This window comes from Cricetulus griseus, chromosome 7, assembly GCF_003668045.3.
Source record: "Cricetulus griseus strain 17A/GY chromosome 7, alternate assembly CriGri-PICRH-1.0, whole genome shotgun sequence".
In the NCBI taxonomy this organism is placed as follows: Eukaryota; Metazoa; Chordata; class Mammalia; order Rodentia; family Cricetidae; genus Cricetulus; species Cricetulus griseus.
Window position 1 is genome coordinate 42,574,826 of NC_048600.1, and position 25,750 is coordinate 42,600,575.

Below are 25,750 nucleotides of genomic sequence, written 5' to 3' on the forward strand. Positions count from 1 at the left end.
CTCTTACCCGCTGAACTATCTCCCAAGCCCCCATCCTTCTTCAGATTTAATGCTTCCTTTTTAGTTTCTAAGTTCAAGTATCTCTCAGCCACTTGGGCTATCTGTTTTGGGGAAGGATCATTTGATTCATTTCTCCCAGGGATAGTGTCTCATATCCTCTGGTAGTACTTGGAATAAATGGCCATGGTATTCTTAGTTCTTGCTGTTAAGTCTCAAGGGGAGGTCTTGATGCTTTTCCCAAAGCACATGAAGTAAAGAAGGAAGGGTATCATTAATAACTGCTCAAGCCTCAGGCCTAACTATTTCCCCTGCCCAAGGGTGTCTGCTCATTCTAGGCCTATGCTGATGTTGGTCTGTCCCTTTTGCTTCTCTACAGGACTATGACCTTTGTATCAATTGCTACAACACAAAGAGCCACACCCATAAAATGGTGAAGTGGGGACTGGGCCTAGACGATGAGGGCAGCAGTCAAGGTGAGCCACAGTCCAAGAGCCCCCAGGAGTCCCGGCGTCTCAGCATCCAACGCTGCATCCAGTCCCTGGTCCATGCCTGCCAGTGTCGCAATGCCAACTGCTCTCTGCCATCTTGCCAGAAGATGAAACGAGTAGTGCAGCACACCAAGGGTTGTAAACGCAAGACTAATGGAGGATGCCCCGTATGCAAGCAGCTCATTGCTCTTTGCTGCTACCACGCCAAACACTGCCAAGAAAATAAATGCCCTGTGCCCTTCTGCCTCAACATCAAACACAAGCTCCGCCAGCAGCAGATCCAGCATCGCCTGCAGCAGGCCCAGCTCATGCGCCGTCGAATGGCCACCATGAACACCCGCAATGTGCCTCAGCAGAGTTTGCCTTCTCCTACCTCAGCACCACCTGGGACCCCCACACAGCAGCCCAGCACACCCCAAACACCACAGCCCCCTGCCCAGCCTCAGCCTTCACCTGTAAACATGTCACCAGCTGGCTTCCCTAATGTAGCCCGGACTCAGCCCCCAACGATAGTGTCTGCTGGGAAGCCTACCAACCAGGTGCCAGCTCCCCCACCTCCTGCCCAGCCCCCACCTGCGGCAGTAGAAGCAGCAAGGCAAATTGAACGTGAGGCCCAGCAGCAGCAGCATCTGTACCGAGCAAACATCAACAATGGCATGCCCCCAGGGCGTGCAGGTATGGGAACCCCAGGGAGCCAGATGGCCCCTGTGGGCCTGAATGTGCCCCGTCCCAACCAAGTCAGTGGGCCTGTCATGTCTAGCATGCCACCTGGGCAATGGCAGCAGGCACCCATCCCCCAGCAGCAGCCAATGCCAGGCATGCCCAGGCCTGTGATGTCTATGCAGGCCCAGGCAGCAGTGGCTGGGCCACGGATGCCCAATGTGCAGCCACCAAGGAGCATCTCGCCAAGTGCCCTGCAAGACCTGCTTCGGACCCTGAAGTCGCCCAGCTCCCCTCAGCAGCAGCAGCAGGTGCTGAACATCCTCAAATCAAACCCACAGCTAATGGCAGCTTTCATTAAACAGCGCACAGCCAAGTATGTGGCCAATCAGCCTGGCATGCAGCCCCAGCCTGGACTTCAGTCCCAGCCTGGTATGCAGCCCCAGCCCGGCATGCACCAGCAGCCCAGCCTGCAGAACCTGAATGCAATGCAAGCTGGTGTGCCACGGCCTGGTGTGCCTCCACAGCAACAGGCGATGGGAGGCCTGAATCCCCAGGGACAGGCTCTGAACATCATGAACCCTGGACACAACCCCAACATGGCAAACATGAATCCACAGTACCGAGAAATGGTTAGGAGACAGCTGCTACAGCACCAACAGCAGCAGCAGCAACAGCAGCAACAGCAGCAACAAAGCAGTGCCAGCATGGCCGGGGGCATGGCAGGACATGGCCAGTTCCAGCAGCCACAAGGACCTGGAGGCTACGCCCCAGCCATGCAGCAGCAACGTATGCAACAGCACCTCCCCATCCAGGGTAGCTCCATGGGCCAGATGGCTGCTCCAATGGGACAACTTGGCCAAATGGGGCAGCCTGGGCTGGGGGCAGACAGCACCCCCAGCATTCAGCAGGCCCTACAGCAGCGGATTCTGCAGCAGCAGCAGATGAAGCAGCAGATTGGGTCCCCAGGCCAGCCGAACCCCATGAGCCCCCAGCAGCACATGCTCTCAGGACAGCCACAGGCCTCGCATCTCCCCGGCCAGCAGATCGCCACATCCCTTAGTAACCAGGTGCGGTCTCCAGCCCCTGTCCAGTCTCCACGGCCCCAATCCCAGCCTCCACATTCCAGCCCATCACCACGGATACAGCCCCAGCCTTCACCACACCATGTTTCACCCCAGACTGGCTCCCCCCACCCCGGACTCGCAGTCACCATGGCCAGCTCCATGGATCAGGGACACCTGGGGAACCCCGAACAGAGTGCAATGCTCCCCCAGCTGAATACCCCCAACAGGAGCGCGCTGTCCAGTGAACTGTCCCTGGTTGGTGATACCACGGGAGACACACTAGAAAAATTTGTGGAGGGTTTGTAGCATTATGAGAGCATTGGGTGTTTGGTTTTTTGTTTTGGGATTTTATTTTATTTTATTATTTTTTGGGGGTTTTTTGTTTTCTTTTTTCTTTTTTTCTTTTCTTTTTTTTTTCTTTTTTTTTTTTTTTTTGTTTTGTTTTGTTTTGTTTTTCCCCCCTCCCCTTTCATGTTCTTGGACTTTTTGTACTGAAAATCCAGGCGTCTGGGCTCTTTTTATTACGCCTAGATGGACTGTGACTCCCAAGCATGGAAGGGTGGATTGATGTCTAAAACAATACAAAGAATATATTTTTTGTTAAAAACCAGTTGATTTAAATATCTGGTCGGTCTCTCTTTCTCTCTCAGCTTTTTTCTCTTTTTTTTCTGTTTTGTTTTGGGGGGTGGGGGGTTGTTTGGATTCTTTTTGTCGTCATTGCTGGTGACTCATGCCTTTTTTTAATGGGAAAAACAAGTTCATTATATTCATATTTTTTATTTGTATTTTCAAGACTTAAACATTTATGTTTAAAAGTGAAAAGAAAAATAATACTCAGAAACTGGTTCCAGAAATAATGCATCTTATAATGTGTCCCGATAACGAGCTGATGTTGCGGGAAGATTTTTTTCTATAGTGAACTCTGTGGGCATCTCCAAGTATTACCCCTGGACAATAGGAATTGACTCCGGCGTGCACACATGTACACACCCACACACATTTATCTATACATGCTGGCTTAAGCCAACCTCTTGTCTTGCAGATGTAGAAATTGTTGCTTTGTTTCTCTGATAAAACTGGTTTTAGACAAAAATAGGGATGATCACTCTCTTAGACCATGCTAATGTTATTAGAGAAGAAGCATTCTTTTCTTTCTTCTTGTGAAACTTGAAATGAGGAAAAGCAATTCTAGTGTAAATCATGCAAGCGCTATAATTACTATAAATAAGAAAATTCAAGAAGATTCAATCACTGTATAGAATGGTAACATACCAACTCATTTCTTATATCATATTGTTAAATAAACTGTGTGCAACAGACAAAAAGGGTGGTCCTTCTTGAATTCATGTACATGGTATTAACACTTAGTGTTCGGGGGTTTTTTTGTTATGAAAATGCTGTTTTCAACATTGTATTTGGACTATGCATGTGTTTTTTTCCCCATTGTATATAAAGTATCGCTTAAAATTGATATAAATTACTGAAGTTTTTAACATGTATTCTGTTCTTTAAGATCCCTGTAAGAATGTTTAAGGTTTTTATTTATTTATATATATTTTTGGAGTCTGTTCTTTGTAAGACATGGTTCTGATTGTTCGCTCAGAGTGGAGAGGTCGGGGCTGCAGTCATGGTTGCAGTGTGGGTGGCAGCTGGGAATATCCCAGGCTTGTGGCCACCAATGGGTGGGGGGAGTCTGTGCAGAGAGGAGGCAGCTCAGCATTGCCTTGCATATTCAGTACTCACAGGTGAATGTCACCCATGCCAAGAGGGACAATCACCACTGGGTCAGAAACAGCACTTTGCCTCCAGCCCACTCTTTGTCCTCCTTGTTGGCCAGCTGCCCCTGTGGGGAGGGCTCCTGCCCCCCCCCTCTTTTTTTCAGACAGCCCCCCTTTCTCTACCCAGATCCCACAATCAATGCAAAGGGTGCTCCAGGGACTTGAGGTGGTTCCTGACCTCCCCTCCCCTAAAGTTCAACAGGGAGCTTACCTCCATCAGCCTGCCCCACGTGGCCTCATTTGGGTTTTGCAGGCCTGGTGCCACCCTGGGGGCTGCTGCTTCATGGTCTTACCCACTCATGAAGTCCAGTTACAGGTGCCCTTCCTGAGCAGGGGATGGTAGCTCCTGAATACTGTAAATGTCACATCCAATAGGAGGACCACTGACAGGGGAACTAAACCCCTAGCCTACTGCTCCCAGGGAACTTTTTTTTTTTTTTAAATACCTGTCTTCCAACAAAAAGGTGGTCTAGATGGGGGTGGGGGGCAGCTAAATTTAGAAATCATGACCCAAATAGCCTTCCTTTTGGCCTTTTAAGTTCACAGAAGTATTTTCAAAATTCTTGATACTTGGAAATCTAAATTTGAGGAAGCCTTTCAAGATTAGAGTTTTGAATGTAGAATTTTGAATCTTGGATTTTAATACTGTGGATAAGACCAGGTAAGGAATAGACCATCATCTAACATCCCCAACTAAGCCCTGTCCCAAGTCCTCCAGAGGTGATGCTCCGTCCTTGCTCAATTTGATGGGTCCTTGCACATTCTCGGCTCTCTTCAGAATGCCCTTTGCTGCCAGTTGGGAAGCCCCAAGCCATGTGTTCAAACAAGAGGAACTGGAGCCTCAGAAGAGCTGCTCAGCCCCACTCAGAAGGTGGCACTTGGCATTGTGCAGCCTTTTCATGTGGGCAATGGGGACATCCTTTTCAGTTATCCTGAAGTTCAAAGCTATGTACCAACCTCCTTGGAGTCTGCATCCTGTGCAGTTGTCCATCTGGATGTCGGATGTGGCTGAGGGTGTGGGCTGTGGATAATATCCCTAAGTTTGTCCTAAGGAAATTTCTGTAAGAGCTGGAGTGCCCAGACACTGTGTCTCATGCTGTATACTTAAGAGGAGAAGAAAAAAGTCCTATATTTGTGATCAAAAAGAGGGAACTTGAAATGTGCTGGTGTTTATAATAAAAGCTGGTAAAACTGCTTGGATTCAAAGGTGGTTCCGATTGGCTAATGATCCCCTTAGCATTAGTTCACCTGTGGATCACTGAACTACTGAAGATGTCTGGTGTCAACCCTGCATGCATTTGATTCTCTTAGAAACTCTAGCATTTAAGAACTGGATGTCATGTCCACAGATAACATACTGTTCTGCACAATTGGGGTGAAGACATGTAACTTCCTTTTGATTTCCATTAAATGGGGCCAGCTGGGCATGGTAGCCCATGCCTTTAATCCCAGAAGAGCTAGAACAAGAAGAATCTGGAAGACATCAAACCCAGAGATCCTCATAGGGAATTAATGAACAGCCAGTGTTATGTCCTGTCTCAAAGAGGGGAGGAGCAAAGGTTGCATTTGAATCAACATTTTTAGTGCTGCATGACAAAATAAGCTGCTGTTTTAAAACAAAAGGACAATATTTCTCATTAAGGTGATTGTGTGTTGGTAGCCACCATGATGCCAGGAAATAACAATACAGGATAGTATATTGGGAAGCAGTTCAGTGCTCAGACACTGTAGCAAGCCTGGGGAATGTAGGAATAAGTCTGCCCATCTGGGACTGATGATACACAAGAGCTTGATGGGTATTGGGTGTTTTACCTGCATTGTTCATGTAGGTGCAGGGTGGGGAACTGTCAATGATAACATACTGAAGAAATGGTGCAGAACTCAAACTCCCAAGGAGTTTTGGTGGTTGGGTCTGCAGCTGATCTAAATTGCCTAAAACCATGTTTTCTTCATGCTCACATCAGTTTATAGAGGACTTGTTAGAAATCTTTGATAATTCACTTTTCAACTAAAAAATTCAGAGGGAGTCAGATGAGCCTAGTATCCACAGAATTGAGCCCCTTGGTGGACCACACTGTCCATTCTACAAAATTCCTACTAGAGGCTTGAAACTGAGATGGCCATTAAGGCCTTTCATCTTGTATTCCATGGCTCTTGTCACAAGGAAACCTGCAGGCTGACATTTTCAATACATGTAGGTTAACGTGAAATTCAGATAAAAGGATTCTATGGGGAGAATGATATGGAGAGTTCTAAGCTCGAGTGAGAATCTGAACACAAGGTCCTTGAAAAGTCTGCTGTGTGCAAAGGAGGACTGACATCTCGTGGGTATTTTCTCCGAGGTCAAAAAGCCAGGACTCTTACTATCTCTGATACTGCCCAGGACACCTCATGTTGGTACAGATAGGGGCCACTAAGACAAGAAAATTTTGCGTGTTCGTTCCTGGAGTGAACATTAAAAGAAGTTACTAAAAGTCCCAAAGCTGGAAAGTGGAACCAGGCTGGACAAGGGGCAAATGTCACGAGGTCTGAAATGGACCGCTGTTAGGCAACCACTGTAGTTTGGGCTAGGGTGTACAGAAGGCCCTCAAAGTTTGTGGGGAGTCATTTCCTGTTGTTCCTTGCCCTTGGTAAATACATAGATACATAGATCCAAACTTTGGTTTCCTTGGAACGGACAGGAGGGCCTAGGGTTGCTTTACCTGGAATGTAGGTGGTTTACAATGGACAGAGCCTATATCTACATCCTTAACTAAAGCCCAGGTTCCCCTTTTTTTTGCCAGATGTCACTTCACCTTTCTAAACATTCAGCCAGATCTGCTGTTCCTTATATGTTCTGTCAGCTCTGACAGAAGAGAGGATTTCAAAATGAAGAGTTAAAGGAATGAAACATGAGGCTTCTTAATTCCTCTAGGAGTCATATCCAGGGAAGCTATTCTGTGTGGTGACATGACTGGGACCCAGGCTGGGTAGAGGAGGTGATGATGCCTGGGGGGGCTAGAGGCAGAGGCTAGAAACCAATTGGAAGGATCTAGGAAAGGACTCTAATGAGGAAGTGGGGTTGGTTGTGAAGGATATGGGCCCCCCAGAAACGGAGCTGGCTGGAGAGAGGGGATAGTTGTTAGGCATCCAGGTGCTCAATGAAATTTGTCTTCCTCTGCTACTCTCATCCTTACATTTTGAAACGGTCTTTTTACTGGAACTGGGGCTAACAGATTTAGGTAGATTAGTTGCTGAGCAAGACCCGAGGATTCTCTTCTCTTTCTCTAGCACTGAGGAGATTACAGGCACACATTACCCTGTCATTTTCCTGTGGACACCAGGGCATCAAGTACTTACAGACTTAGTCATCTCTGGCGTCCTAGATCTGCCCATTTTTTTTTTCTGTTTTCTGTCTATGAAGTCAAGAATGTGGGAACTATCCTTAACACAGTCAACCTAGAAGCATTACTAAACATGCCCTCTGCCAAAATTTCAAGTCTATCCAAGAGGTAATTGCGCTGGGTTTTGTTTTGGTTTTTTTGTTGGTTATTTTTGTTGTTTTTTGTTGTTTTCTTTTTTTGGTTTTTCGAGACAGGGTTTCTCTGTTTTGTTTTGGAGTCTGTCTGGAACTCGCTCTGTAGACCAGGCTGGCCTCAAACTCACAGAGATCCGCCTGCCTCTGCCTCCCTAATGCTGGGATTAAAGGTGTGCACCACCAACCCCCGGCCATTTACAAATCTTAAGTAACTGGTTTTGTTCCAGCAGTTGGGACTAGTGTCTGGTAGCAAGCTAAGCAAACACGTTAACGTTTCTGTAAAATTTGATCATAGCAAAATATATTTAGCAAGTGAGAACCTGTCACAAAGGAACCATCTGGAACTTACTCTGAGGGTAGGACCAAAACAAGCAATCTGTTTTACAAAGTGGCTAGAGAATTTGAATCAGGCATTAGAGACCAGATTTATGGCCTGGATCCCCAAACAAACTTCCAGTAGGGAGAAAGTCACAATAAACGGGTAAGTACAGTTTCTGGAGGTGTTGGTTACTGAGTTCACGTTTTTTTGTGACTAACAGTCAGACCTAAAATCTCTGTCACTGTAGCTTTTGCCATTGCTGTAGGAGACTCTGCCAGTGGCCCAAACGCATAGAAACACATGGGGCGGCGGGGGGTGGGTGTGAGGTGGGGGTAGGTCTGCGCGTCCACACTGCAGCCTGGGTATCTCTAGAATGAGGTGCTCCCGCCTAGGCGCAGCCGCAGCCGCAGCCCCAGGGGCACAACCCCGACACACTCCACGACCTTGTCAGTGACATCCGAGGTCAAAAAGTCTGGTCCTTGGGCCCCTGCACTGCGGTTTGCTCCGTTCCTGTTCCCGCGCAGGCAGAGCCTTGGGCAGCCCTAGCCTGTCGCTTGCTATTACGTCATTGCGCCGCCACGTGGAAGGCCCCCCTCGCACCTCTTGGCTGTTTGCGGCTCTTGGGACCGAGGCATGGCGCGCGAGCTGCGGGCTGTGCTGCTGTGGGGTCGCGGGCTGCAGACTACACTGCGTGCTCCCGCGCTAGCGGGCGTCCGACGAGGTGAGCGCCGTGCAGGAGCGCAGAGGCGGCGTCTGAGGTGGGAGGCCGCACAGCACCGGGGCTTCCACGTTGGGCCGGGGGCAGGGAAGTGCGGTCGCTTCTAGGGAGACGAATCGCGGGCACCCCCAGCGTGGTCTGGTCAGTCCCTGGCTTTCCTGATTGCGGTCCCCCGCGCCTGGGTTCACTCGTTCGCTGCGCGCAGCTGTGCACACGCTCAATTCCCGCAGAGCTCAAGTCCTGAGGTAGAAACGGCGAACAAAACCAGTCGCACCCCGGACTACAGAAAGTCAGTGAACTCCGGGTGGTTGGTCCCTGCATCCCTAGGGCCTGGATTAAAAGATAACAAGAAATGGAAAGAGAGAGAGAGAAGGACCCTAATCTGTCCTTTCCGGCCCCGCACTCAAGTAACGGTGAAGGCATTAGCGTTATATACACACAAGCTATATGTATTTACAGCTATTTTTACATAAAAGGGCCCAAGTCAAGTATAAACTCTGCTGAAGAATATTCTTCAAAGTTCCCAGCATTCTTTACACAACTTTTCATACTAGCATATACCTGTACAGTGGCGTTCGGAGTTCTCTAGTGTTCATCCTCTACTAAATGCTCTGTTGAACACAACAGTGTGGTAAAAGTTAAGTGAGTGCTTAAATCTTTAGGAACATATATTCAGTTTCAGGATTGATGTTTCAGGGTGCCTGTTTGTTAGCTGATTTTGCCAAACTGCATCTCGATTTATTTATTCATTTGTTTTTGAGATGGGTTTCCACGATGTTGTCTGGCTGGCCTGGAACTTGCTACATAGACCAGGCTGGCCCCAAACTCACAGAGATGCCTCCGCCTCCGCCTCCCAGAGTGGTGGCATTATAAGCATGTGCCACAGTGCCTAGAGCTCAAATACTTTTTGTCTATGTATATGTCCTCTAATAGCAAAACTGTCTGTTCCATAGTATCTTCTCCAGCATTTGAATGTGTCTTAAAAACAAACAGAAAAACCAGTGCTCTAAGGACTATGGTGTAACACTGACATAGAGTTTGTGCTTGGCTTGCACAGGCCCCGAATTGGTCCCCAGCACTACCAAGAATACTAAAAAGAGGACACTGTAGAGGATACCTTCTGTGATTTGTATCTACATGGATACCTGTGAAAGACTGTTTTTACTTGTTTAACAGTTGGTTGGTATCTTCTCTATGATTTCCTCTTTGTATCTTGCATCATGTTCTGCAAACACCTTCTCAGCTTTGGCTAGTCCACCCAGTCTGTTAACAAAAGCTGATTCTAGAGTCTCTCGGAAGCTTATCTGAGAAACGTGATGCTCCTTTTCACTGACTCAGATTCCCTTTCACTTTCTGGCTTCCTGTGGTGGCACTAATTCTCTTTGGGTCTCCAGTGGAGGAAAATAAATAAATATATATATGTATGTATGTATATATGTATTAATTATACATTTTCTATGGGCAATTTAGTGACTTCATTAAAGTTCTGATTTCAGTCTGCTTCCATGTTGTGTTGGCTCCTTCTCTGATGTATCAGCCCTCCAGAACCCACTGCTGTTAGTTGGTAGGTTGGTTGTCTCTCCAGTGTTCCTAAATTCTGTCTTTGATGGTGATTCTAAGTTCACTGTTGTTATCTATAATAAATTTGTCATGGTAAGATACAACTCAGCCAGACAGCAAGTAGCACTCCATGTAAACTAGTTCTCACCTGTGTCATAGAGATGATCTAATTGAGATTTGTAGTTCCAGAAAAACAGCCAGCATATCTCACAACTTAGAACACTGTTCACCTCTGAGGTGCCATTATGAAGCAGAGCTCTTGTAAAAACAGTTACAGGTCTATAGGAAAGGTGGGTGACCTTTGGAAGGAGAAGCCCATACATAGCTCATGTGTTTTCTCTTCTAGCTCACTTGAGTGGCTCCTGTAGTCAAGTGACTTTTTTTCCCTTGAAAGCTGGGCTGAACAGCCTCTGCAGGGTGTCCTATATCCCTGGACGAAAAACTGCTTCGGCTGGAACTCAGTGACTGCAGGGATTTATAGTCTCAGGCTGGAGAAAGATCTGCTTTTGTAATAGATGTTTTGGCTTGTGCGAATTTGATACAGGAAATAAAACCGAGTCCCTGTTTTAATTTAGTGAGATAACAAATTAATAGAAGGAATGCCCAAACCAGCACACCACAATAATTTTAAATGAGCACCATAGAAAATGAGTGGTGAATTCATAATAGGGAGAGATTACTGTCAACAGTGGGCAAAAGGAGCCCTGGCAGGACAACATAAGAGGCCTTGAGCCAGGTCTTGAAGCAATTCATGTGGAAAGAGAGATGTGGTTGTAGCTAGGGCAAACATCGTGGACACTAGCTACAAGTGTGTGATTGTGTATGTACACGTCTGCAATGTCAGAGTCATGTTATCAGAGCTACTCTGAGCTCCAAGCTACCCAGTACTTTAACAGGAGATTGTGGCCTGCCTTTAGGGTTTGTGGCTTTTCCTTTAAGGTGTGGGGGAAACATGAAGACCAATATTGTGCAGATAATGTGTTTAGTGTCTTGTTCAGATACTCTATTGAATTGTTAGTTTATTCTTCAAGTCACAGAAAGTTCAGCTAACTTGAAATCAAATCTGGGTTGCCCTCCTCCCTTCTTTTTTTTTCTTTTTTCTTTTTTCTTTTTTTTTTTTGAGAAAAGATTTCTTAATGGATATATTTTACAAAATACACTGTAAAATCACGCAATGCTGCCTGTATTGGATGTAATTCTGGGCCAGAAGTCTGCACACTCCTTTGCAGCTGGACCTATGATGACAGAATTTTTCAACTTGTCTATATTGTTTACGGTATCCTCTGCTTTTATCTTAAAAATAAAGGCATACCCCATCTCTTCTACTATACGACTTTTGCTGTCAAATTGCCACAGCTGGATGGACCTTTTTCTTAGTTCTGGGTTGTTTTAACTTGGCATTGCCATGTCACCCACACTAGCAGTAGGAAGTATGTTCAGTTGTCCATTAGTTCCCTTCACAGAGATGATGGACAAATTTTTGGCTCAGTTACAGAGGGTTAGTCTATAACCATCATGGTGGGGGCATGGTTCCAGGTAGGCAGGCACTGAAGCAGCAGCTGAGTGCACATCTGATCTACAGGCTGTAGATGGAGCTTGGTTTTTTGTTTTGTTTTGTTTTGTTTTCTATTTTGGGACTGTTTCCCTAATGTAGTTCAGGCTGGCCTCAAACTTAGGGTCCTTCTGTGTTAGCTCTCCAAATGTTAGTATTACAACCATGCACCATTCAAATTATTTATTATTATTGTATGAGCAGAGGTCAGAGAAGAACTTTAGAGAGAACAGTTTTCTCCCATGTTTATGTGGGTTGCAGGGGTCAAACTTAGGTCACCAGGCTTGTGTGGTATACATTAAGCCATCTTGCCGACCCACTCAAATCTTTTTTGAGACAGGGTCTCATGAAGCTCAGGCTGTTCCTTGAACTCTTGATCCTATATTTCTGATATTCGTTGTATCTCCTCTGTCTTCTGTCATCTCTGAGCTTCCCTAAGTCAGTCTGTCTGTCTGGATTGCAACCCTTGAGAGGGATTCCAGCCAGGGGTCTTCTAGGATGTCTCTCTGTTTACGGATTAGCTAATGTTTTCTTATGATTAGATGGAGATGCAATTTTAGCAAAACAATACTGAAAGGATAGTATGTTGCATCATGGTGTTGGCAGGTCTCCTGATGTGGGAGTCAGTTAAAAGTTACTGAATTTCTCTTTGAAATCAGCAAATTTTTTTTCAGAATACATGAATATTGTGTAGTTGTTGTTTGTTGACATCTGTCAGTAATTTCTATCTGTCACAGATGAGTATTATGATTTTTCTATTTGTTTTCCATTGTTCCACGACAATTTTCCTATAAAAAAGGGGGTTATCCTTTCTCCCCTGTCATCAAATTATAGATTATTATTTGCTAGACTGAAGTCTATAGTAGTTATTGTTATCATTTTACCTGAGATTTTACTGTTACCTCAGACCATCTCAGGTTCTACCACTGAAAGTCCCCTCAAGTTGGACATGTTGTCCTGACTCACCCCTCATTGCTGAGTTCTTCATTACTGTCTGAAACCACAGAGTTCCAGGGTCACCTGTGTGTTTACCACACAGGTAAACTTTTTCCTTTTATTGGGAGATGGCAGAGTAATTCCACTTTGCCCAAGACCAGTGTATTTCTAAGAAAGGGGCTTTCCAGAATGACTGTTAAAACAGTTTAAGAAGGCCCCAGCCTGATGGTGCTTGTTGCTCCCAGGGTGTTATCAGTCAGTAGTCGGGTTTAGAAAGTGCATATGGATGTGAGGTGCACTTGCACAGGTGCACACACACACTTTTGTGTTGGCTTTTTGCTTCCGGTCTGTCTCATGGCCAAGTGGTGCCTTCACTCCAGGGCAGTGCTGCAGGTCCTAGCCCTTCCCACTTCTGCTGCCAGCTTTGAGAACCCAGACTCATTCACAGTGTGCTTGACCTCAGTTTCAGACTTGACAACTGGGGCTGGTGAATAGATTTACCAAGCTGAGCATGTGTGTGTGCAGTCCTTGTGGAGGTCAGCTTTGTCACCTGCAGTAAAAATGACATTTTCTGGTTCAGGCCTTTACACATTATGGCCATCTTCAAAAACTTTTTAAAATCATACTAGAAAACTAATTACTTGCAAACTCGTATCACATTCACCAAGTCTACCCACAGTAGAGACTACTACATATCTTGTAACTATTGTGGGAGACGGGGTAGTTTTTTGTTTCTTGTCTTTTCTTTCATATCTCTTATGCTCACTCACATGGTCTGTATCCTGAGTGACAGATGATATACCTTGCATGTCTTTGACATTGACTTTGACAATGTTCTTCAATATTGTGGTCTTCCTATTTATAGCCTATAGCAGTGAGGTTCTTAGAGGTTTCCAGCATCACATCTCTGTAGAGATTCTTCAGAGAAGGATTCAACAAAGCCCACTCTTCCCAAGTGTCTTAGGTTTCTTTTGCTGTGAAGAGACACCATGACCACAGCAACTCTTATAAAGGAAAGCGTTTAATTAGGTCTGGTGGCATGCAGGCAAACATGGTGCTGGAGGGTAGCTGAGAGTTCTACCTCTGGATCAGCAGGCAGTGGGAAGACAGTGAGACACACTAGGCTTGGCTTGAGCTTCTGAAACCTCAAAGCCCACCCCCAGTGACATGCTTCTTCCCACAAAGCCACAACCCCCAACAGTGCCAGCCTCTAGGGGCCTAAGGGGCTATTTTCATTGAAACTACCACGCTGAGTGAAGTTTATATGCACAGCCTCACAAGTCACTGCAGTCATCTTTCAGTGAGGTGTGAGACTCCTTGGCTGCTGTGCTTTACTGTGTTTATTGGCACAATAACTTGTTCACATTACTGTGGCTCTAGGATACAAAAAAAAAGTGTATTTAGAGATGGTTCAGCAGTTAAGAATGTTTAATGCTCTTGCAAAGGACCTGAGTTTAGTTCCTAGTACACCTACCTGTAACTCCACCTTTGTTTGGCCTCTGGGCACGTACACTCATGTGTACATAACTCACACACAGATGTTGGGACTGCAGAGGTCCTTGTGCTCACAGATAGCACTAGGGAAACTCAAAATGTTAAACATGTGGTGTTGTCTTTCCTGTTTTCCCACCCAAAAGGCTGGGAATGGAGGTGGTTGAAAGCCCTGGGGTCTGCACTATCTGTAGGGCCAGGTCATGCCAAGCTCCCACAAGCAGGACCGAAGGTGGCTAATAGCCCAAGTGACACACTACACTATCTGTGTGACAGACCACATCAGATCCTCCCCAGGCCCTTAAGGTAACGTGTTGCCTCTCTCTAGAACACATCTCCATGGAAAAAGGAACATGTACTTTGAGAAGAGTTTTGATCTAATTATGCTTCCTTGTGTTTCAGCAGAAACCTTTCCCCAAATTGTACTGTACTTAAAACACGCCTACAGTAGACTGCCCAGTGTCAGACTCCAGAAGTTTGAAACAGCATCAGCTACTAAGTTGTATTGAACTAGATTGCTTTCTTGCCCCTCACAGATCCTTACTTTGCCGGCCATGGTGTTTCAGAGAGACACCCCCCCCCAACACACACACACACACACACACACACACACACACTCATTATTTAAAATAATAAAAAAATTACATTTGTGTGTATGTGTGGGCATCTGTGTGTTTTGCACACATGTGAGTAGTCAGAGGACAACTCCAGGAGTTGGTTCTCTTATTCCATTGTGTAGATTCTGGGGATTGAATTCAGGTCATTAGGCTTGGTTGCAAGCATCTTTACCTACTGAGCCATCTTACTGGCTCTACTCATTTCTGTATATTCTTTATTCCTTCTCTGTATTAGAAATTAAAGGTGAGCAGTAGCCAACAGGAGGGTCCTTCTTTCAGTCTAGATGTTCACAGACTGTCTTGAGGACTGACTGTGTATCCCTGAAACGTTTACTTGTTAATTGTCTACTACGCAATGCCAATACCCTGCCTGCTGGCCCTTGCGGCTGCTGAGAGGTGTAGGCTAGGTCCATGGCTCTGCCTGAAATACAGCATTGGCTAGGTTTTTGTGGCCATGAAGGCTCCGGATGATGGATACCCCTCATACCTAGTTCTATGCCAGAGGTTTCAGGATCCACCAGGCTTGCCAGGAAGTTACAAAAGTAATTCTGAATCCCCTCCTGGCTAACCATAGAGCAATCAGGTGCCTTTTGGTAAAATGCCTTTGATAGCATGTGAGGGAAGGCCGCTGAGACTTCCTGCTCCAGCAGCCGTGCCTTCATCCTCACAAGCAGTGATTGGGCTTAGATCCACTTTAGTCTCCAATACATAGGCACAGTGTGCATGAGGTAGGACGTCTGCTTCAAATAGTAATTCCCATCCATTTCACAATTTTTCTTTTCAGGAAAGCCCGTTCTGCATCTTCAGAGGACCACAGTCCAGGTTAAGGGCCGCATACAATGCCTGGCTTCACGGATCTCTACAGGACAGTTGTACAGCACACAGGCAGCAGAGGACAAGAAGGAAGAGGCCCTGCACTCCATCATCAACAGCACTGAGGCTGTGCAGGGTAAGCCTAGAGACTTAGGTCTTCTAGGAAGTGTCCACCATCTCAGTTCCTCCAACTCCTGCCTTTCATCTGCAACTGTTGCTTGCTCCCTCCAGTGGTCATCTGAAGAAGCTGCCAACAGGAGATTAAAGACACATCTGGTAGTAATCTCTGAAAGGGAACTCTGCCCCAGGTGACACAGGACATGAAGGCTATTTTCAGGCCCAAGTGCCAGCTCCAGGGATTTTGGTGGAAACAAGGACAGAACTGTTGATGTTGACAAATGAGGCTTTCTTATAGTTTTGCTTTTTGAGTAATTTATTAGAGTACATTCTTTTGGAGAATACACTGTAGAACCCGGTAGTTAAGGCCAGCCTGAGTCTCCCAGCCACACACTCTGGGAACTCAGCCTCAATAGTTACTGGACCCTTACTTACTTTCCACATGGTTCTTTGTTCTGAGAGAGTGTTTAAGTGTCAATTTCTCTTTAGAGATTCCTCTGTGTTTAAAAGTCAGAACCTTAAACATTCTTTCAAAAGGTACATAGTAGCATATTCTTCCACAAAAATGGAAATGCAATTTTATTGGTTGTGTCTATGATTCATTACCAGGTTCTGTCTCCAAACATGAGTTTCAGGCAGAGACAAAGAAACTTTTGGACATTGTGGCCCGTTCCTTGTACTCAGAAAAAGAGGTAAGATGTATGTGAATCACTCCTCAAGCTAGTCAAGGGTCTGGCAAAGCTGCTTCCACGCCATCCTAGGAGAGTGCCAAATCCAAGTCCTATGCTTGCTGCCAGAAGGTGCAAGACCTGGGCTGAGGACAGGCCCCACTCTGGATCCACTAAAGGAGAGGAGTTCTATGTTGGTTCATAGATAAGTGTATCCAGATGGTTCTTTGGGCCAGATCAGCTTTGGGAGTTAATTAAATTTTGCTGATAATTTTTAAATCTCCCAAATATTGGCATAGACATCTACTTGGATCTGTTTCTGTGGGACTGTTGCTGTGTTGTGAAGCCCTGTGTTTATCTACTTCCACTGTACTTGGAGGCCTGTGCCTGGGTGGTATAGACCAGAGAGGGCTATGAAAGAACTTTGTTTTTCTATTTTTTACAAACTGCTCCATGTTATTTGCATTTCCGTTTCTTTTTTCTTTTTATTTTTTTGTTTGTTTGTTTGTTTTGTTTTGTTTTGAGGCAGAATTTCTCTGTAGCTTTGGAGCCTGTCCTGGAACTCACTCTGTAGACCAGGCTGGCCTCAGACTCACAGAGATCTGCCTTTCTCTGCCTCCCAAGTGCCACCAACACCCAGCTTAGAACTTTATTTCTTTTTTCCAAGACAGGGGACGATGGCCTTTCACTTAGTTTTTTTCTTGCATTTATTTATTTGGTGTATGTATGCTCAGTAGTATTCATGAAGTGGCCAGTGGATTCTTTCCTTCTACTGTGTGGGTCCTGGGATCATACTCAGGTCATCAGGCTTGGCAGAAAGTGCCTTTACCTACTTAGCTATCTTACTAGCCTAACCTGGAAGTTTTTTGTTTGTTTTGTTTTGTTTTGTTTTTTTAATACAGAGTAGGGATTTCATTTGGTTTTGCACTTTAAGCCTGACCTGGAATGTCCATTAGGGCTCCAGATACTCAGGACCCCTGGCTTTTGAGCAAGGGGGGAGGAGGGGCAGCGTTGGGAGCTCAGGGAGTTTTACAGGCCCTGGCAGCTCAGGCTTCTCCTGTTAGTCTTTGCTTGTCTGGGTGTAGTAAGCGGGCACTTCAGTTCAACCTAGGTGCCTTTCTCTTTGATCATTTTCCATCGCCTATGTCTGGAAGCCGCCTCAGCTCTCTGAAGGCTTAGCGTGTTCAGTATGCACATAGGCTCTCTTGACCGCAAGCTTGTCCGTACCTGTTTACAACAATGCCAACAGCATGCTAGGTGACATTGTAAGACTCTGGCTTTGCCACAGTAAACATTTATGGGGCATTCCTTTTTGAACAGTGACTATCTCCTGATGTCAACAGTAGCACCGTTTTTGTACACTTGCATGTGTGTGGCCAAAGAACAGCCCATGTTTTCTAAAAGGCCTAGAGTACATGTATCTGGTGCTTCTCTTTTCCTTTGTGTTTGCCATTTGGAAAATTCCTGGAAGATGGCCTCTCTCCCACCCTTGAACTTTGCTTCCCCCACGTCCAGCTCTGAGTGCTAGGATTACAGACATGTGTCCCTGCATTTAAGTTTAGAGGTTCTTTTTCAGGAGATTAACGCTCATTTTTGGGTGCTGAGAATCAGGCCTGTAGTCTAATGCTTCGGGGAGTAAGACAAAGGAATTATGAGTTTGAGGTCAGCCTGGGCTACTCAGAGACTTTGTCTCGAAAACAGTGGCAACAACAAAACGAAATCCATATAGGAATGACAAGACTTAGAAAAGGTCAAGAAATTACTACCAGCAGAGTGCTTTTACATGCTTGTAATTCTAGCAAAAAAAAGAAAAACCTGAAAAGGGGAAAATGTTCCTTGCTCGGTGGTACTAATGCTAAGGTTTTGAAGTAGAATAGCACCCATTTTACAGAATTAAAGGATCTTCAGGAAGCGCTCTTGTTGATCTCATGTTATCCGCCTCCTCATCTCCTGTTTGCTCTGTGAGGAATCAAGGCGCTTTCACACCATGAGAGGATTTCTTGGCTCTGACCTCCTTTTCTATGGAAGATCGAGGCTCTAGAGTTTGGTCCTCATGAGATGAAATGAAGCCGCAGTTTTTGTTTCCATGGTGGCAAGGATTAAAGACAGGCACTTGTGTGCATTAGGCAAATATTCTGCTTGCATTCCCAGCCTCACCTCCTTTGGGGGAGGGAGGGACTTGCTAAATTACCCAGGCTTCTTTGCATTCATGTATGGAACTCACAGTCTTCTGTCTCGGCCTCCTAAGAAGTTGAGACTACAAGCCTCTGCCCCTGGACCTGGCTTACCAGTGTCTCTCTCATAGAGTAAGAGAGACAGATATTTGGAGAATGTTTACCATCCTGTGTAAGTCCATTTCAGGCTTCACTGTGGAAGACTGGGTATTGTATGCAGGTCCTTGACTGCAGCCACTGTAGTCTCAGCAGTAACTGCCATTCGTCTTCCTGCCCCTTGCTCACATTCCCAGGTGTTTATTCGAGAGCTCATCTCCAATGCCAGTGATGCCTTGGAGAAACTGCGGCACAAGCTGGTGTCTGAAGGCCAGGTACTGCCAGAGATGGAGATTCATCTTCAGACTGATGCTGAGAAGGGCACCATCACCATCCAGGTACTTCTTTTCTAGCATTACTGAGCTCATCCTCAAGAAACAACCAGGCTGAACAGACTCAAGGAGGCCTGCATTGCAGTTATGGCTGGACCCAAGTGATGTACTGACCGTTCTTCCAATCTGAGGACTTTTGCTTTCATTCACTCACCCACCTTAGGAAGCTTAGAGGCACTGGCAGAAGAGAAGGAAATTATTTTGAGTTGCATTTTTCTGATGGCTAAGGATGTTGAGAACTTTCTTAAGTGTCTTTCAGCCATTTTAGATTCCTCTGATGAAAATTCTCTATCTAATTCTGCACCCCACTTTTTAATTTCATTGCTTGTTGTGTTTGGTGGCTAGCTTCTTGAGTTCATTGTATATTTTGAAAATGAGCCCTCTGTCGGATGTGGGGTTGGTGAAGATCTTTTCCCATTCTGTGGGCTGCCCTTTGTGTCTTATTGACTGTGTCCTTTGCCTTACAGAAACTTCTCAGTTTCAGGAGGTCCCATTTATTAATTGTCGGTCTCAATGTCTGCTACTGGTATTATGTTCAGGAAGCGATCTCCTGTACAAATTCGTTCAAGGGTACCTCCCACTTACTTTTCTGAGAGGTTCAATGTGGATTAATTGATGTTGAGGTCTTTGATCCATTTGGTCTTAAGTTTTGTGCATGGTGATAAATATGGTTCTGTCTGCAATCTTCTACATGTCCAAATCAGTTATGCCAGCACCATTTGTTGAAGATGCTTTCTTTTTTTCCATTGTATAAATTTAGCTTCTTTGTCAAAAATCAGGTGTTTGTAGGTATGTGGGTTAATATCATCAGGGTTTTTAATTTGATTCCATTGGTCTGTCTACTTTTGTGCCAATACCAAGCTGGTTTCAGGACTATGGCTCTGTAATAGAGCTTGAAGTCAGGGATGGTAATGCCTCCAGAATTTCCTTTATTGTACAGGGTTGTTTTGGCTATCCTAGGTTTTTTGTTTTTCTATATAAAGTTGAGTATTGTTCTTTCAAGGTCTGTGACGAACTGTGTTGAGATTTTGATGGGGGTCGCATTGAATCTGTAGATTGCTTTTGGCAAGATTGCCATTTTTACTATGTTGATCCTAGCTATACAAGCGCATGGGAGATCTTCCCATTTTCTGGTATCTTGTTTAATTTCTTTCTTTAAAGACTCAGAGTTCTTACTGTACAGGTCTTTCACTTTTTTGGTTAGCATTACCCCAAGATATTTTATGTTGTTTGTGGATATTGTGAAGGGTGATGTTTCTCTGATTTCTTTCTTATTCTGTTTATCATCCATATATAGTAGGGCTACTGATTTTTTTGAGTTACTTTTGTATCCTGCCACTTTCCTGAAGGTGTTTATCAGCTGTACGAGTTCCCTGGTAGAGTTTTTCGGGTCACTTATGTAAACTATCATCTGCAAATAGTGAAAGTTTGACTTCTTCCTTTCCAATTTGTATCCCTTTGATCTGCTTTTCTTGTCTTATTGCTCTAGCTAGAACTTCAAGTACAATATTGAAGAGATATGGAGAGAGTGGTCAGCCTTGTCTTATTCCTGATTTTAGAGGAATTGCTTTGAGTTTCCATTTAGTTTGATGTTGGCTGTTGGTTTGCTGTATATTGCTTTTATCATGTTTAGGTATGTTCCTGTTATTCCTGTTCTCTTCAAGATCTTTATCATGAAGGGATGGTGGATTTTGTCAAAGGCTTTTTCAGCATCTAGTGACATGATCATGTGGTTTTTCTTTTTCAATTTGTTTATATGGTGGATTGCATTGATGGATTTTTGTATGTTGAACCATCCCTGCATCCCTGGGATGAAGCCTGCTTGATCCTGGTGGATGATTTTTCTGATGTGTTCTTGGATTTAATTTTCTTAATTAGTGATTGATGAGGCAGGGCTCAGCCCATTGTGAGTGGGACCACCCCAGGCAGGTTGTCCTGGATTCTGTAAAAAATGAGGCTGAGCAAGCCATGATGAGCAACCCCTCTATGGCCTCTGCATTAGCTCCTACCTCCAAGTTCCTGCCTGGCTTGAGTTCCTGCTCTCACAGCTTTTGATGATGAACTGTTGTTATATGGAACTGTGAGTGAAATAAACCCTTCGCTCTCCAAGTTCCTTTTGGTTGTGGTGTTTCATCACAGCCTAAGATACCATGTGCGTAGGCTCCTTAGGCCTCTTTTTTTTTGAGTGTGAGTTTGGTGTGTGTCTATGTGTTCCCAGGGGTGGAACCTGACCTTGAGCATGCCACGATGCTTAACTGTGCTCTTCTCTAGGACTTTGCCAATGTTGTTCTTTCCACTGAGAACATGTTCCCAGTCTCTATCTGCTGACATCCAGATTATCCATCAAAATCCCAAGCTGGCCTCAAACATGCATCAATCCTCTGCCTCCTCCTTCCAAATACTGACATTACAGGTGTCAATCACCACACCTGACTTTTACTTTCACATTTATTTGTTTATTTATTTATTTATTGTGGGCACTGATCTGGGGTTAAGGGAAGAGTTCCCATGACCTACTCACCTTCGAATGCTGCTGGCACCATCCCTTGGAGGACACAGGATCTAGCAAAGGCTTGCTGTAGGAGGATAAGAACTGTGGCCCCACATGAGACTTGCAGCTGCTCCAGGAATACACTGACCAGGGACCTGCAGGAAGTCCTTCCTGCTTGCAGGATTAAACTGCCCCCAGAGGACCCTCACTATTGTTCTGGGCCAGAAGAGCCACTAGAGGATGGATCAGAGCCTGGCATGGGTGTGGCCAGGGTGTTCCTCAGTGATGAGAACTGGATGTTTACCTACTGACTTGCTGACTCTGTTCCTTCTTCTCAGGATTGGTTTTATGTTTGAGGGCTGAGGATGAAACCCAGGCCCTCCACAAATGAGCTAAGCTACTGAGCTGCACCCTGGGCCTGGGATGTTTTCAGTGTTGAGTCCTGACCCTTCAGGTGTTCTCTGATACTGTAAACTGACAGGACTGGACTCCGATAAGCTTATAGTATACTTCCTCAGCCCTGCCTAGCCATTGTCATGGAGGCTATCTATCAGTATATATGGTACTGTCCATGTGCTTTGGCCTAGCTACACAGGGGCTGTGTGTAATAGTATCTCTCTCTTCAGGACACTGGCATTGGGATGACACAGGAGGAGCTGGTGTCTAACCTAGGAACAATCGCCAGATCGGGGTCAAAGGTGGGTATAGCCTAGAGCATTGTCCCTCCCCTCCAGGGTGGGCACTGTGGAACCATTGAGAGTTTTCTGTTAGTGGTCTCATTTTATTGCAGAGGTTGAACGAACACTTTGCTCAGAGCTGCAGCATAGTGAACAAACACTTTGAAGCCTGCCTGTCTAAGTCCAGGAGGAGCCATTCCATTTCCTGACACTTGTCTTCAAATTAGCCCTCAGCCACCCTCTGAGCTACAAGGCCTGACCCAGACAGTCAGCAGAGATGGACACTTCTCCCAAGCAGCATTGCTTTGAAGAATGATCTTGGGCCACTCTGCCTACACATGCAGTGGTTCCAAGGACAGCCAGCTGTTAGTCATCATTTTATTCCCAGTGTGATGGAGGCTGTGCTGGGAAGACAAAATGTCTTTGTCCTGGGATCCCCAGCAGAGGCATATGGTCTACACTGCTCTCTGCATCCTGTGTGGTTTTTCTGTTTGTATAAGTGGCACCATGACTAAGACAAATAAGTCTCACAGGAATTTCTTCTTTTAAAAATTTCTGAATTATTACTTCTGCCCATGAAGTTCCCTATTGAGTTTTTGTGTAAGGTAGTCTGCAGTATCTCAGAGACCAGCTGTGAATTAAAACAAAATGAGATGTAAAGTCAGCTCATTGGTTGCACTGGCAAGATGTGCCAGAAGCTGCTGTGTTGCATGTATATAGAAGACAGATCTTTGCAAGATGTGCTAGACAGCCAGCTTAGGCCAGAGCAGTGGAATGGCAATGTGAGAATAGCCAACCAGGCACTGGGATGTTTTGCAGAAGCATGTATTCATCTTCTAAGTCTATGGGACCCCAAAGTGAAAGTGTTTTTAAAAAGTGGTACCTGTCCTGAGCACACTTATTCTTTAAACAGTACACTCTGACTATTTATACTCTGGGTACTGTGAGCAGGGCTGGTCTTCAGTATGTGGTGGAGAGTGTAGGTTATATAGAAACTACTTTAGAGAAGATGCTTAGCATCCATGGATCTTCTACCCTGGTCCTGGGCACCAAGGAACAGTGGTTCCAGGTTTGTACACAAGGTTTAAAGCCCAGGAGATATAACACACAAGACAACTGTAGCAACTCCTCTGGGCCTTCTGACCCACAAGATCAAGTTGCCTCTTCTCCTTTCTGAAGTTGTTGGCAATGAGCAATATAAATAGGGTACAGCCCTGTACCTGCCTGGGCCCAGCTGGATGGCTTTGGGCAACTTGTTCCAGCTTCTGTTGACTTAGTCATTTATGAGAATATAGTGTGGTAGAGAGGTGTCAGTGTGCTTGCTAACTATGTTCTTGACATGCTAGAGGAGCGTGCCGGGCACAGCACAGCCTGTCTGAACAGTCTTTGCCACCACAGGCCTTCCTGGAAGCACTGCAGAACCAGGCAGAGACCAGCAGCAAGATCATTGGCCAGTTTGGAGTGGGTTTCTATTCAGCCTTCATGGTGGCTGACAAAGTTGAAGTCTATTCCCGCTCGGCAGCCCCAGACAGCCCAGGTTACCAGTGGCTTTCAGATGGGTAAGTAAGAAGGGGTCTAGTTCACATGGGCAATGTCTCTTTCCCTCATGGCACTTAAGAGTCTAATGTCATCTGGCAGGCAAACTAGAGATTTCCTGGAAGTTTGCAGAGTTGACTCGGGTGTTGAGACAGGATCTTTATATTTAGCACAAGTTATCATGGAATGCCTTGTGTAGCTTAGGTTGACCCTGAACCCACAACAGTCTTCTTGCCATAGCTCTGAGTATTTGGATCACAGATGTAGGCCACTGCATCCAGCAACAGTTAGAAGTTTGGGCTGGAGAGATGGCTCAGCGGTTAAGAGCACTGACTGTTCTTCCAGAAGGTCCTGAGTTCAATTCCCAGCAACCACATGGTGGCTCACAACCACCTTGAATGAGATCTGGCGCCCTCTGTTGGCATGCAGGCAGAAGACTGTATACATAATAAGTAAATAAAAATCTTAAAAAAAAAAAAAAAAGAATCATTAGATTTTTTAAAAAGAGAGAGAGAGTTGGAAGTTTCTTAAGATAAAATCGTACAGTCTGTGGGCTGTTTATATGAAACCTGCTTTGGGAAGCCAAGTAGCCTCGGGCATGGGTCACTGTGCCCTGTGGTGCTGTCCTGTTTGGGTTAGGCTCTTGGTAGTTCAGTGAAAAAACAGGCCTTCCTATGGTGCCCTTGCCTGCACCCAGCCTTCCCTGGCCTTGGTGCTGCCCCCCTTTCCCTCCTGACCTTTCTGCTTTCTGATGTTGACACAGTCACCTACCCAGCTCATTGGGGGCCTTTCCCAAGACAGAGCTGACCTCATTGCCCTCTTCTGTTCCCAAGAACAGTGTCCGCTTAGATAGTTTTCTTTTCCCATATACACTTGGGGGTGATGTCTGACAAGGTGATACAGTGAAATAAATTCAGACTGTGTTTGAAGAGAATAGTGCCTCAACCAAACTGAAGCTTGCTTTTGTTTTTCAAAACTTGATTTCTGATTTTCTCAATATTTATTAGTTCTTTGAGAATTTCATACAGTGTATTTTGGTCATATTCACCCACACCTATCCCAGCCCATCCAACTTTGTGTTCTCATTTTTTTTTAACACATCAAGTTCAGTTTGTGCTGCTCATATATTCTTGGATGCCATCATAGTGGTCAACCTGCCAGATGACCTTAAAAGTGATTTTTCCCCTTCTGAGCAGCTCTCAATTTCAAATAGCTCCTTAAGCTAGTTCCCACCCTGCCCCAAGCTGGGATTTTGTCTGGCTCCAGCTTCTGTCGGTCTTGTGCCTGCTGTCTCATCCTCTGTGGATTCATATGTAACTGCCTGTGGTTCTTCCAGTCTTTCCGTCCTCTCAACAGTGACCCTTGAGCCTTAGGAGGAAGAGATGTGATGTAGATGTCCAGTTTATGGCTAAGCGTTCTGCAGTCTCCTGTTCTCTGCTCTTTGAACAGTTGTGGGTCTCTGTGTTAATCGCCATCTACTGTTTTGTATTGCTGTGACAGTCATCACAACCAAGGCAGTGTATAAAAGAAAGCCTGTATTTAGGCTGATGGTTTTAGAGAGTTCAAGTCCATGATAGTGGAGCATAGGCATGGTGGCAGGAATAGCTGAGAGATAACATCTTGTTCCACAAGCAGGATCTTACTGCTGAAGACACCACATAAGGAGTCACAGAGCATGGGAAATCAAGCATCATGTGGTGTCTTCAGCAGTAAGATCCTACTGTAAACTTTGAAGGGTAACCAAGAGCATTGGCAGTAACGTAATATTTGGTGGAGTGAAGAGGGAGTCTGTGGAACCTCACTAGCTCCAGAAGAAGTAACCTATTCCTGGCACTGGGCGTTTTGTTACCCTGTGTATTAAGTAGGGACATTGTTGCCTCATTATAGGGTAAATGTGTTTAAGCTTTTTTTACATGTATGTATGTGTATTTTAGGAAGTATCTGTAAGTAGTAGATGTCCATAGGACTTTTTGAAATGCCCTTAGAGTTAGTTATATCTCCCTGTATCCCCTCCTCTACCCTCCTTTCTTCCCCTTCCCATTTAACCCTTTATGCCACTATGTTTTGTTTCCCTCCTTTGTTGTCTACCATGCCTATGGCTCCTTACTAATTTCCTGACCTTGTGGGTGTTCCAGAATGAGCA

General features: G+C 45.3%; 2 protein-coding genes across 2 annotated transcripts in view; both read left to right on the forward strand.

Annotated features, from left to right (window-relative positions):
• The window catches only part of LOC100770451 (histone lysine acetyltransferase CREBBP), a 127,546-nt gene extending 122,353 nt beyond the window's left edge, over window positions 1-5,193 (forward strand). The window contains exon 31 of the mRNA XM_027424024.2: window positions 377-5,193. Coding sequence (XP_027279825.1) covers window positions 377-2,521 — 2,145 coding nt within the window. The 3' untranslated portion in view covers window positions 2,522-5,193. The remainder of the gene's footprint in view (window positions 1-376) is intronic.
• A 3,202-nt stretch (window positions 5,194-8,395) lies between these two features.
• Window positions 8,396-25,750, forward strand: part of Trap1 (TNF receptor associated protein 1) — a 31,446-nt gene continuing 14,091 nt past the window's right edge. Inside the window, exons 1-6 of the mRNA XM_027424025.2 lie at window positions 8,396-8,550; window positions 15,488-15,652; window positions 16,243-16,325; window positions 18,769-18,909; window positions 22,021-22,092; window positions 23,470-23,630. Of these exons, the coding sequence (XP_027279826.1) occupies window positions 8,463-8,550; window positions 15,488-15,652; window positions 16,243-16,325; window positions 18,769-18,909; window positions 22,021-22,092; window positions 23,470-23,630 (710 nt within the window). The 5' untranslated portion in view covers window positions 8,396-8,462. The remainder of the gene's footprint in view (window positions 8,551-15,487; window positions 15,653-16,242; window positions 16,326-18,768; window positions 18,910-22,020; window positions 22,093-23,469; window positions 23,631-25,750) is intronic.